The sequence below is a fragment of the Oncorhynchus mykiss genome, chromosome 3 (genome assembly GCF_013265735.2).
Source record: "Oncorhynchus mykiss isolate Arlee chromosome 3, USDA_OmykA_1.1, whole genome shotgun sequence".
Lineage (NCBI taxonomy): Eukaryota > Metazoa > Chordata > Actinopteri > Salmoniformes > Salmonidae > Oncorhynchus > Oncorhynchus mykiss.
In genome coordinates, this window is record NC_048567.1 from 9623219 (window position 1) to 9636350 (window position 13132).

A 13132-nucleotide genomic window follows, 5' to 3' on the forward strand; every position below is an offset into this window, starting at 1 on the left:
GTGTGTGTGAGTGTGAGTGTGTGTGTGTGTGTGTGTGAGAGAGTGAGTGTGTGTGTGTGTGTGTGAGTGAGAGTGAGAGTGAGTGTGTGTGTGTGTGTGAGAGTGTGTGTGTGTGTGTGTGTGTGTGTGAGAGTGTGTGTGTGTGTGTGTGTGTGTGTGTGTGTGTGTGTGTGTGTGTGTGTGTGTGTGTGTGAGAATGTGTGTGTGTGTTAAATTATGTGTTACCTGTCTCCAGGACTTTTAGTCCGATGAGTCCGTCGTCGATATAGATCCTTCCTCCTTTCTCCAGGACCTGAGGCAGACTGGGGTAGTCCACCCAGATGACGTTCCCATCCGTACTGTCCCTGTCCCCCTCCCCTGTCACCACACGCACACTGGCCCCACGCTCCAGCTCCACCTCCTGCTCTGCAGTCTACATACACAGAGAAACACAGAATAACACACACATCTTAACTTCTGTCATTTAGCAGATTCTCTTATCCAGAGCTACTTACAGTTAGTGCATTCATCTTAAGATAGCTAGGTGAGACAACCACGCATCACAGTCATATAGTAAGTAAAACTTTTCCTCAATAAAGTAGCTATCAGGACAGTCAGAGCTAGCAAGAAATGGCATGCAGACGTGCACACACACACACACACACACAGGCTAGACATTGCCTTATAGAACACATAGAATGTAGCAGACAATAAAATCTTTTTTTTTTAAGTATATTGAACTTTCCATTGGCAGGACTGGTGCTATAACAAACAGATCAGTGCCCAACAGAGGAGGCTGGTGGGAGGAGCTATAGGAGGACTGGCTCATTGTAATGGCTGCAATGGAATAAATGGAGCGCAGTCAAAATCTCCATATGCTTGATGTGTTTGATACGGTTCCATTTATTCCATTCCAGCCATTACAATGGGCCCGTCCTCCTATAGCTCCTCCCACCAGCCTCCTCTGGTGCCCAAACACTTGTCCTGTTCTGATGCTGAGAAAGCATCTTTCTCACTACTGTTGATACTGTTGCAGTCAAAATGTCCATATGCTTGATGTGTTTGATACGGTTCCATTTATTCCATTCCAGCCATTACAATGGGCCCGTCCTCCTATAGCTCCTCCCACCAGCCTCCTCTGGTGCCCAAACACTTGTCCTGTTCTGATGCTGAGAAAGCATCTTTCTCACTACTGTTGATACTGTTGCACAATCTGTGTCTGTGTCCAGGATAGGACACCCCCCCAAAAAACAGCATGGTCAGTCAACACTGGTCACACTCTCCTGGTCTGTTGACCCTCACCCTAAACTGGACTACTGACGAGTCGGGATGTAGGGAATGTAAGCCCATTGGATAGAATGTTAAGTAGTGATGAAATGCTGGCTTACCCCTCGAACCAGGCCTGTGCGTATTTCAGGGCCTTTGGTATCCAAGGCGATGGCTACCGGCCTGTAATATAAAGGGTCAGTGGTTATGGTCTCGACCGCCTCCCGGATGTTCTTGATGGTCTCACCATGGTACTGAAGGAAGGAGACAGGGAGAGAGAGAGAGAGATAGAGAGAATAGCTGTTACTAAACTGATATGATTGACAGTTGTGTCAGATCAGTGATTACTTGCGAGACAGGTTATGACAGAGACAAACAAACCTCATGAGAGCCATGAGAGAAGTTGAGTCGAGCGATGTTCATTCCTGCCTTCACCATCTCCTGCAGTTTGGCGATGGAGCGAGACGCAGGCCCTGAGAGAGAGAGAGAACAAGAGACAACAGAGACCATGGGTTGTCCAGCAGTTCATTGGTTAATCAATCCACTTTGATACATCATCAATAGTGCAGTCAGTGGGATGCCAATCACCAATACCCAGCCTGCCAGCCAACACCACACCAACCTAGATCTACTGAGCTCCAACCCCTAGCCCATACAGTTCTACCCTAGGTCAACTCTGCGTGGCCATAGTGAAAGAATTAGAAGGCCTACCTATCCTGTTAAGCAGGCACTCTAATCCAGACAGACATGAGTGCATTGATTCTCATACTTTCTTTGTTCATGTTCCCCGTGGGAATCTAAACCACAACCCTGGCATTGCAAGAACCACGCTCTACCAACTGAGCCACATGGGTTTACCTACACAAGCTACACAAAACAAATTGTTATTTTACTCACTGATGGTGCAGTTGTGGTTATTTAACTCACTGATGGTGCAGATGTGGTTATTTAACTCACTGATGGTGCAACTGATTGGTTATTTAACTCACTGATGGTGCAGATGATTGGTTGTTTAACTCACTGATGGTGCAGCTGATTGGTTATTTAACTCACTGATGGTGCAGCTGATTGGTTATTTAACTCACTGATGGTGCAGCTGATTGGTTATTTAACTCACTGATGGTGCAGATGTGGTTATTTAACTCACTGATGGTGCAGATGTGGTTATTTAACTCACTGATGGTGCAGATGTGGTTATTTAACTCACTGATGGTGCAGCTGATTGGTTATTTAACTCACTGATGGTGCAGATGTGGTTATTTAACTCACTGATGGTGCAGCTGATTGGTTATTTAACTCACTGATGGTGCAGATGTGGTTATTTAACTTACTGATGGTGCAGATGTGGTTATTTAACTCACTGATGGTGCAGATGTGGTTATTTAACTCACTGATGGTGCAGATGTGGTTATTTAACTCACCAATGATGCAACTGATTGGTTATTTAACTCACTGATGGTGCAGCTGATTGGTTCTTTAACTCACTGATGGTGCAGATGTGGTTATTTAACTCACCAATGATGCAACTGATTGGTTATTTAACTCACTGATGGTGCAGCTGATTGGTTCTTTAACTCACTGATGGTGCAGATGTGGTTATTTAACTCACCAATGATGCAGCTGATTGATTATTTAACTCACTGATGATGCAACTGATTGGTTATTTAACTCACCAATGATGCAACTGATTGGTTATTTAACTCACTGATGGTGCAGATGTGGTTATTTAACTCACCAATGATGCATCTGATTGGTTATTTAACTCACTGATGGTGCAGATGATTGGTTATTTAACTCACCAATGATGCAGCTGATTGGTTATTTAACTCACTGATGGTGCAGATGTGGTTATTTAACTCATTGATGGTGCAGATGATTGGTTATTTAACTCACTGATGGTGCAGCTGATTGGTTATTTAACTCACTGATGGTGCAGATGTGGTTATTTAACTTACTGATGGTGCAGATGTGGTTATTTAACTCACTGATGGTGCAGATGTGGTTATTTAACTCACTGATGGTGCAGATGTGGATATTTAACTCACCAATGATGCAACTGATTGGTTATTTAACTCACTGATGGTGCAGATGTGGTTATTTAACTCACTGATGATGCAGCTGATTGGTTATTTAACTCACTGATGGTGCAGATGTGGTTATTTAACTCACTGATGATGCAGCTGATTGGTTATTTAACTCACTGATGGTGCAGATGTGGTTATTTAACTCACTGAGGGTGCAGATGTGGTTATTTAACTCACTGATGGTGCAAACGTGGTTATTTAACTCACCAAGGGTGTAGATGATTGGTTATTTAACTCACTGATGGTGCAGATGTGGTTATTTAACTCACCAATGGTGCAGCTGATTGGTTATTTAACTCACTGATGGTGCAGATGGGTTATTTAACTCACTGATGGTGCAGATGTGGTAAATTAACTCATTGATGGTGCAGCAGATTGGCTATTTAACTCACTGATGGTGCAGATGGGTTATTTAACTCACTGATGGTGCAGATGTGGTTATTTAACTCACTGATGGTGCAGATGTGGTTATTTAACTCACCGATGATGCAACTGATTGGTTATTTAACTCACTGATGGTGCAGATGATTGGTTATTTAACTCACTGATGGTGCAGCTGATTGGTTATTTAACTCACTGATGGTGCAGATGTGGTTATTTAACTCACTGATGGTGCAGATGTGGTTATTTAACTCACTGATGGTGCAGATGTGGTTATTTAACTCACTGATGGTGCAGATGTGGTTATTTAACTCACCAATGATGCAACTGATTGGTTATTTAACTCACTGATGATGCAACTGATTGGTTATTTAACTCACCAATGATGCAACTGATTGGTTATTTAACTCACTGATGGTGCAGATGTGGTTATTTAACTCACCAATGATGCAGCTGATTGGTTATTTACCTCACCGATGATGCAGCTGATTGGTTATTTAACTCACTGATGGTGCAGATGATTGGTTATTTAACTCACCAATGATGCAGCTGATTGGTTATTTAACTCACTGATCGTAGAGATGATTGGTTATTTAACTCAACAATGATGCAGCTGATTGGTTATTTAACTCACTGATGGTGCAGATGTGGTTATTTAACTCACTGATGGTGCAGATGTGGTTATTTAACTCATTGATGGTGCAGATGATTGGTTATTTAACTCACTGATGGTGCAGCTGATTGGTTATTTAACTCACTGATGGTGCAGATGTGGTTATTTAACTCACTGATGGTGCAGCTGATTGGTTATTTAACTCACTGATGGTGCAGATGTGGTTATTTAACTCACCAATGATGCAGCTGATTGGTTATTTAACTCACTGATGATGCAACTGATTGGTTATTTAACTCACTGATGGTGCAGATGATTGGTTATTTAACTCACCAATGATGCAGCTGATTGGTTATTTAACTCACTGATGGTGCAGATGATTGGTTATTTAACTCACCAATGATGCAGCTGATTGGTTATTTAACTCACTGATGGTGCAGATGTGGTTATTTAACTCACTGATGGTGCAGATGTGGTTATTTAACTCATTGATGGTGCAGATGATTGGTTATTTAACTCACTGATGGTGCAGCTGATTGGTTATTTAACTCACTGATGGTGCAGATGTGGTTATTTAACTTACTGATGGTGCAGATGTGGTTATTTAACTCACTGATGGTGCAGATGTGGTTATTTAACTCACTGATGGTGCAGATGTGGTTATTTAACTCACTGATGGTGCAGATGTGGATATTTAACTCACCAATGATGCAACTGATTGTTTATTTAACTCACTGATGGTGCAGATGTGGTTATTTAACTCACTGATGATGCAGCTGATTGGTTATTTAACTCACTGATGGTGCAGATGTGGTTATTTAACTCACTGATGATGCAGCTGATTGGTTATTTAACTCACTGATGGTGCAGATGATTGGTTATTTAACTCACTGATGGTGCAGATGTGGTTATTTAACTCACTGAGGGTGCAGATGTGGTTATTTAACTCACTGATGGTGCAAACGTGGTTATTTAACTCACCAAGGGTGTAGATGATTGGTTATTTAACTCACTGATGGTGCAGATGTGGTTATTTAACTCACCAATGGTGCAGCTGATTGGTTATTTAACTCACTGATGGTGCAGATGGGTTATTTAACTCACTGATGGTGCAGATGTGGTAAATTAACTCATTGATGGTGCAGCAGATTGGTTATTTAACTCACTGATGGTGCAGATGGGTTATTTAACTCACTGATGGTGCAGATGTGGTTATTTAACTCACTGATGGTGCAGATGTGGTTATTTATCTCACTGATGGTGCAGATGTGGTTATTTAACTCACCGATGATGCAACTGATTGGTTATTTAACTCACTGATGGTGCAGATGATTGGTTATTTAACTCACTGATGGTGCAGCTGATTGGTTATTTAACTCACTGATGGTGCAGATGTGGTTATTTAACTCACTGATGGTGCAGATGTGGTTATTTAACTCACTGATGGTGCAGATGTGGTTATTTAACTCACTGATGGTGCAGATGTGGTTATTTAACTCACTGGTGGTGCAGATGTGGTTATTTAACTCACCAATGATGCAACTGATTGGTTATTTAACTCACTGATGGTGCAGATGTGGTTATTTAACTCACCAATAATGCAGCTGATTGGTTATTTAACTCACTGATGATGCAACTGATTGGTTATTTAACTCACCAATGATGCAACTGATTGGTTATTTAACTCACTGATGGTGCAGATGTGGTTATTTAACTCACCAATGATGCAGCTGATTGGTTATTTAACTCACCGATGATGCAGCTGATTGGTTATTTAACTCACTGATGGTGCAGATGATTGGTTATTTAACTCACCAATGATGCAGCTGATTGGTTATTTAACTCACTGATGGTAGAGATGATTGGTTATTTAACTCACCAATGATGCAGCTGATTGGTTATTTAACTCACTGATGGTGCAGATGTGGTTATTTAACTCACTGATGGTGCAGATGTGGTTATTTAACTCACTGATGGTGCAGCTGATTGGTTATTTAACTCACTGATGGTGCAGATGTGGTTATTTAACTCACTGATGGTGCAGATGTGGTTATTTAACTTACTGATGGTGCAGATGTGGTTATTTAACTCACTGATGGTGCAGATGTGGTTATTTAACTCACCGATGATGCAGCTGATTGGTTATTTAACTCACTGATGGTGCAGATGATTGGTTATTTAACTCACCAATGATGCAGCTGATTGGTTATTTAACTCACTGATGGTAGAGATGATTGGTTATTTAACTCACCAATGATGCAACTGATTGGTTATTTAACTCACTGATGGTGCAGATGGGTTATTTAACTCACTGATGGTGCAGATGTGGTTATTTAACTCACTGATGGTGCAGATGTGGTTATTTAACTCACTGATGGTGCAGATGTGGTTATTTAACTCACTGATGGTGCAGATGTGGTTATTTAACTCACCAATGATGCAGCTGATTGGTTATTTAACTCACTGATGGTGCAGATGTGGATATTTAACTCACCAATGATGCAACTGATTGGTTATTTAACTCACTGATGGTGCAGATGGGTTATTTAACTCACTGATGGTGCAGATGTGGTTATTTAACTCACTGATGGTGCAGATGTGGTTATTTAACTCACTGATGGTGCAGATGTGGTTATTTAACTCACCGATGATGGTGCAGATGTGGTTATTTAACTCATTGATGGTGCAGATGATTGGTTATTTAACTCACTGATGGTGCAGATGTGGTTATTTAACTCACTGAGGGTGCAGATGTGGTTATTTAACTCACTGATGGTGCAAACGTGGTTATTTAACTCACCAAGGGTGTAGATGATTGGTTATTTAACTCACTGATGGTGCAGATGTGGTTATTTAACTCACCAATGGTGCAGCTGATTGGTTATTTAACTCACTGATGGTGCAGATGGGTTATTTAACTCACTGATGGTGCAGATGTGGTAAATTAACTCATTGATGGTGCAGCAGATTGGTTATTTAACTCACTGATGGTGCAGATGGGTTATTTAACTCACTGATGGTGCAGATGTGGTTATTTAACTCACTGATGGTGCAGATGTGGTTATTTATCTCACTGATGGTGCAGATGTGGTTATTTAACTCACCGATGATGCAACTGATTGGTTATTTAACTCACTGATGGTGCAGCTGATTGGTTATTTAACTCACTGATGGTGCAGCTGATTGGTTATTTAACTCACTGATGGTGCAGCTGATTGGTTATTTAACTCACTGATGGTGCAGATGTGGTTATTTAACTTACTGATGGTGCAGCTGATTGGTTATTTAACTCACTGATGGTGCAGATGTGGTTATTTAACTCACTGATGGTGCAGATGTGGATATTTAACTCACCAATGATGCAACTGATTGGTTATTTAACTCACTGATGGTGCAGATGTGGTAAATTAACTCATTGATGGTGCAGCAGATTGGTTATTTAACTCACTGATGGTGGAGATGGGTTATTTAACTCACTGATGGTGCAGATGTGGTTATTTAACTCACTGATGGTGCAGATGTGGTTATTTAACTCACTGATGGTGCAGATGTGGTTATTTAACTCACTGATGGTGCAGATGTGGTTATTTAACTCACTGATGATGCAACTGATTGGTTATTTAACTCACCAATGATGCAACTGATTGGTTATTTAACTCACTGATGGTGCAGATGTGGTTATTTAACTCACTGATGGTGCAGATTATTGTTTATTTAACTCATTGATGGTGCAGATTATTGGTTATTTAACTCACTGATGGTGCAGATTATTGGTTATTTAACTCACTGATGGTGCAGATGTGGTTATTTAACTTACTGATGGTGCAGATGTGGTTATTTAACTCACTGATGGTGCAGATGTGGTTATTTAACTCACTGATGGTGCAGCTGATTGGTTATTTAACTCACTGATGGTGCAGATGTGGATATTTAACTCACTGATGGTGCAGATGTGGATATTTAACTCACCAATGATGCAACTGATTGGTTATTTAACTCACTGATGGTGCAGATGTGGTTATTTAACTCACCAATGATGCAGCTGATTGGTTATTTAACTCACTGATGGTGCAGATGTGGTTATTTAACTCACTGATGATGCAGCTGATTGGTTATTTAACTCACTGATGGTGCAGATGATTGGTTATTTAACTCACTGATGGTGCAGATATGGTTATTTAACTCACCAAGGGTGCAGCTGATTGGTTATTTAACTCACCAATAATGTTGACTACCCAATATGGCATATATTTTTTGGGCTACTTTGTAGCCTACAAGGGTAGACCTACTTTTTTGGGCTACAAGGGTAGAGCGAAAGCTCACAGACACTCAGGCCTCCGTGGAATGCTTTCTGACACGTGGTGCAGATGATTAGTTATTTAACTCACCGATGGTGCAGATGATGCTTGTGTTGCGGGCTGTGATTGGCTCCTGGTCGATGTCCAGCAGACACAGGTGCTCCAGGAAGGTGTCAGCCATGCTGGCGTCCAGCTGCTGCTTCTGGATGAAGGAGTCTGGGAGGGGCATGACGTCAGAGTAACGTCTGATACGAGCTAAGAGAGAGAGAAATGTCTATGTTTTTTAAAACTTTTGTGAGCGTAATGTTTACTGTTAATTTCTGAAGGTTTATTTCCGTTTTTGTTTTTTTGTCTATTCCACTTACTTTGGTAATGTAAACCTTTTGAATTGAGAGAGAGAGGGGGGGGGAGTGAGAGAGACACGGGGTAGAGAGAGACCTCTTAGCTTGTTGAGGTTTCAGAGGTCTCTTAGCTTGTTGAGATGTCCTCAGACTGACAGAACTAAGGTTGGAGAAGGCTAACATGCAGCATTCTGAACAGTGACATTCAAGAGAGGGTGTGAGTGTTTGTGGGGAGGGGGCTAACGTCACGTGACATGCAACATACTGCCATACAGGACAGATGCTGTGACTGGCCACTACATGACATTTACAACCTAACATGGAAATCGTATACATTGACATTCTGGAGACAAGAAGCAATCTGACAAATGGTTCTAATTTGGAGTCTGTTTTAAATGAACACACACATCAGATGCACAGTCTGTCTGGGTACTGGTGTCTTTACAAACAAACCATTCTTTATTAGTACTATTTTCTACATTGTAAAATACTAGTGAAGAATAAAACTGTTATGCGGTGAGTGAGGACCCAAAAGCGGTTTAACATAAACAGAGTTTCTTTAATAACGAAACACACGTAGGCTCAGATGGACAGGCAGATTCCGACAGGACAGGACAAGGTAAAGCAAACACGACGATAGTCTGGTTCTGGCATGAGATACACAAACGAGAATCCGACAAAGACAGAAGCAGAAAGAGAGAGAGATATAGAGACCTAATCAGAGGGAAAAAGGGAACAGGTGGGAAAAGGGGTGAACGAGGTAGTCAGAGAAGACAAGGAACAGCTGGGGGAAAGAGGGGAAGAAAAGGTAACCTAGTACGACCAGCAGAGGGAGACAGGGTGAAGAGAAAGGACAGAAACAAGACACAACATGACAATACATGACAAAAACACTATGAAATAACACATACGGAATCATGTAGCAACCAAGAAAGTGTTAAACAAATCAAAATATTTTTTTGATTTTAGATTCTTCAAACTAGCCACCCTTTGCTTTGATGACAGCTTTGCACACTCTTGGCAATCTCTCAACCAGATTCACATGGAATGCTTTTCCAACAGTCTTGAAGGAGTTCCCACATATGCTGAGCACTTGTTGGCTGCTTTTCCTTCACTCTGCGGTCCAACTCATCCCAAACAATCTCAATTGGGTTGAGGTCGGGTGATTGTGGAGGCCAGGTCATTTGATGCAGCACTTCATTGCTCTCCTTCTTGGTAAAATAGCCCTTACACAGCCTGGAGATGTGTTGGGTCATTGTCCCATTGAAAAATAAATGATAGTCCCACTAAGTGCAAACCAGATGGGATGGTGTATCGCTGCAGAATGCTGTGGTAGCCATGTTGGTTAAGTTTGCCTTGAATTCTAAATAAATCACAACAGTGCTTTATCATGGGGGTAACCACACATGAGGAGATCGTCCGTTTACCTAGTCTGCGTCTCACAAAGACACGGCGGTTGGAACCAAAAATCTCAAATTTGGACTCATCAGACCAAAGGACAGAATTCCACCAGTCTATTGTTGATTGCTCGTGTTTCTTGGCCCAAGCAAGTCTCTTCTTATTATTGGTGTCCTTTAGAAGTGGTTTCTTTGTAACAATTCGACCATGAAGGTTTGAGTCATGCAGTCTCCTCTGAACAGTTGATGTGTCTGTTACTTGAACACTGTGAAGCATTTATTTGGGTTGAAATTTCTGAGTCTGTTATCTCTAATGAACTTATCCTCTGCAGCATAGGTCACTCTGGGTCTTCCTTTCCTATGGCGGTCCTCATGAGAGGCAGTTTCATCACAGCGCTTGATGGTTTTTGCGACTGCACTTGAAGAAATGTTCAAAGTTTTAGAAATTTTCCGTACTAACTGACCTTCATGTCTTAAAGTAATGATGGACTGTCATTTCTCTTTGCTTATTTGAGCTGTTCTTTCCATAATATGGACTTGTTTTTTCACCAAATCTTCTGTATACCACCCCTACAACACAACGGATTGGCTCAAAAGCATTAAGAAGGAAAGAAATTCCGCAAATTAACTTTTAACAAGGCACACCTGTTAATTGAAATGCATTCCAGGTGACTACCTCATGAAGCTGGTTTAGAGAATAGCAATTGTGGGCAAAGCTGTCATCAAGGCAAAGGGTGGCTACTTTGAAGAATATCACATATAAAATACATTTTGATTTTTTAACACTTTTTTGGTTACTACATGATTCCATGATGTGTTATTTCATAGCTCATGTCTTCACTATTATTCTAAAATGTAGAAAATAGTTCTAATAAAGAAAAATCATTGAATGAGTACGTGTGTTGTCTGTGATCTAAACGCCTCATAGGGAAAAAAAATAATAATAAAAAGTTGGACACAAAAAAATATAAAAAAATACATTTAACACTCAGTCAGTCTGTACTGCTGCTGTCAACACACAAGACAGGCAGAGAGGAGGAGGAGGAGGAGGAGGAGGAGGAGGAGGAGGAGGAGGAGAAGGAGGAGGAGGAGGAGGAGGAGAAGGAGGAGGAGGAGGAGGAGGAGGGAAGGATATGGATGGAAGGAGATGGAGGGAAGGATATGGATGGAAGGAGATGGAGGGAGGATAGGGAGGGAAGGAGATGGAGGGATGGATATAGAGGGAAGCAGATGGAGGGAGGATAGGGAGGGAAGGAGAGTAGCTCAATACTCAAGGTGCCCCCTAAACGGTGGGAAGGAAAAGGAGAAGGAGGAAAAGAAGGAGCTGACAAACATGCTGGTCCTGGGAGGTGGTCTAGCCCTGAGAGAGAGAGAGAGAGAGGGGGAGAGAGAGAAAGACAGAGAGGGGGAGTGAGAGAGACACAGGGGAGAGAGAGACCTCTTAGCTTGTTGAAGTCTGTGATGTGCTTGTCAGTCTGTGTGTATGTGTCCTGTGGGATGTCTAGGCACGGTGCTCTCTTTCTCCATCCCCTCGATCACGCTCTCCATCTCTCTCTCCCTCTGTCTCCTTTCTGTGACCCAATTCCGATGCCCTGCTGCACACATTATTAAGTGTTCACAGAGCTCTACCTCTGACACATCACACACACACACACACACACACACACACACACACACACACCTCACACACACACACACACACACACACACACACACACACACACACACACACACACACACACCTCACAAAATGATATAATTACAATACTTAGGTGCCGATACGATATGTATTGTGATTCTCACGATTCTACATGTATTGCGATTAGATACTGCAGTTTTATTGTGATTTGAGGTTCCAAACATATTTCTCACTATGTCTGCTGCAGAGGGACAAGAGAGAGCATCAGAAAATGAATTTTGATCAGTCTGAAAACATGTTGGCTCTCTATTTAAAAAGAAAATGCAGAACAAGTGATAGGATGAAAACCTGAGTTTTGACGCTGGTACTGTCAACTAGTGCTAGATAACGCTGCCTACAGTAGCTAAAAAAATTGTTGGAGTCAAATATCGATATAATATCTTCCACCACTAATATTGCGATATGTAACTGTATCGATTTTTAGCCCCATCACTAATTCACACACACAGAAATGGACTGAAACTTGTTACTGACCAAAACAGACACCTGTTCTAGCTGACTGTAAGGCTGAGATTAGGTCCCAACACTGTGCTGTAATGTACAGATCAGTGCATGTTTTCCATAGAGGAGCGATATGGTTGGGTGTGTGGACAGGACATACTGACACTAGCTGAAAAAGTGTTCTATGTGTGAGGAAGATAAGGCAATGTCTATGTGTGAGGAGGTGTGTGTGTGTGTGTGTGTGTGTGGACAGTCAATGAACCTTAGGTTATCCTGACCAACCACCACTGTGCTCTGGGTCAACTCCTGGCAATGCAAATCTAACTGCCTAATTCTGGTATACAGCCCTCAACATTTAACCACCAATCAACCAACAATAACTATTATAACGCAACCAAAATTCATACAATAACATTCTTACGATATTACGCTTGATGCTTCCTGAATGATGATAAGCAGACTAGAAGCATTCTGCTGAGGACTGGAGAAAACTTGCTTTGCATCAGTGACTTCTATGAGTCTTATGACCTTGGAATAAAACGTCTCTGTCTGATCTCCAAAATATCAACTTTTCAGGAAATTTAAAAAAAGTTATTTTTACAATTAACAAACATGCAGTTGTGAAATTACAGA

The 13132-nt window shown here is 41.5% G+C and overlaps 1 protein-coding gene across 4 annotated transcripts in view; it reads right to left on the reverse strand.

Annotated features, from left to right (window-relative positions):
* LOC110536519 (pyruvate kinase PKM) overlaps positions 1–13132 on the reverse strand; it is a 38033-nt gene that overhangs the window by 20018 nt on the left and 4883 nt on the right. For 2 of the 4 annotated variants that reach the window (XM_036968223.1, XM_036968212.1), the window contains exons 2-5: positions 8712–8876; positions 1627–1718; positions 1368–1499; positions 226–412 (exon numbers count right to left, since the gene is read on the reverse strand). In XM_036968223.1, the coding sequence (XP_036824118.1) occupies positions 226–412; positions 1368–1499; positions 1627–1718; positions 8712–8850 (550 nt within the window). In that variant the 5' untranslated portion in view covers positions 8851–8876. Of the gene's footprint in view, positions 1–225; positions 413–1367; positions 1500–1626; positions 1719–8711; positions 8877–11797; positions 11955–13132 lie in introns of all 4 variants that reach the window. The other 2 variants (XM_036968218.1, XM_036968221.1) reach the window with 2 other exon arrangements.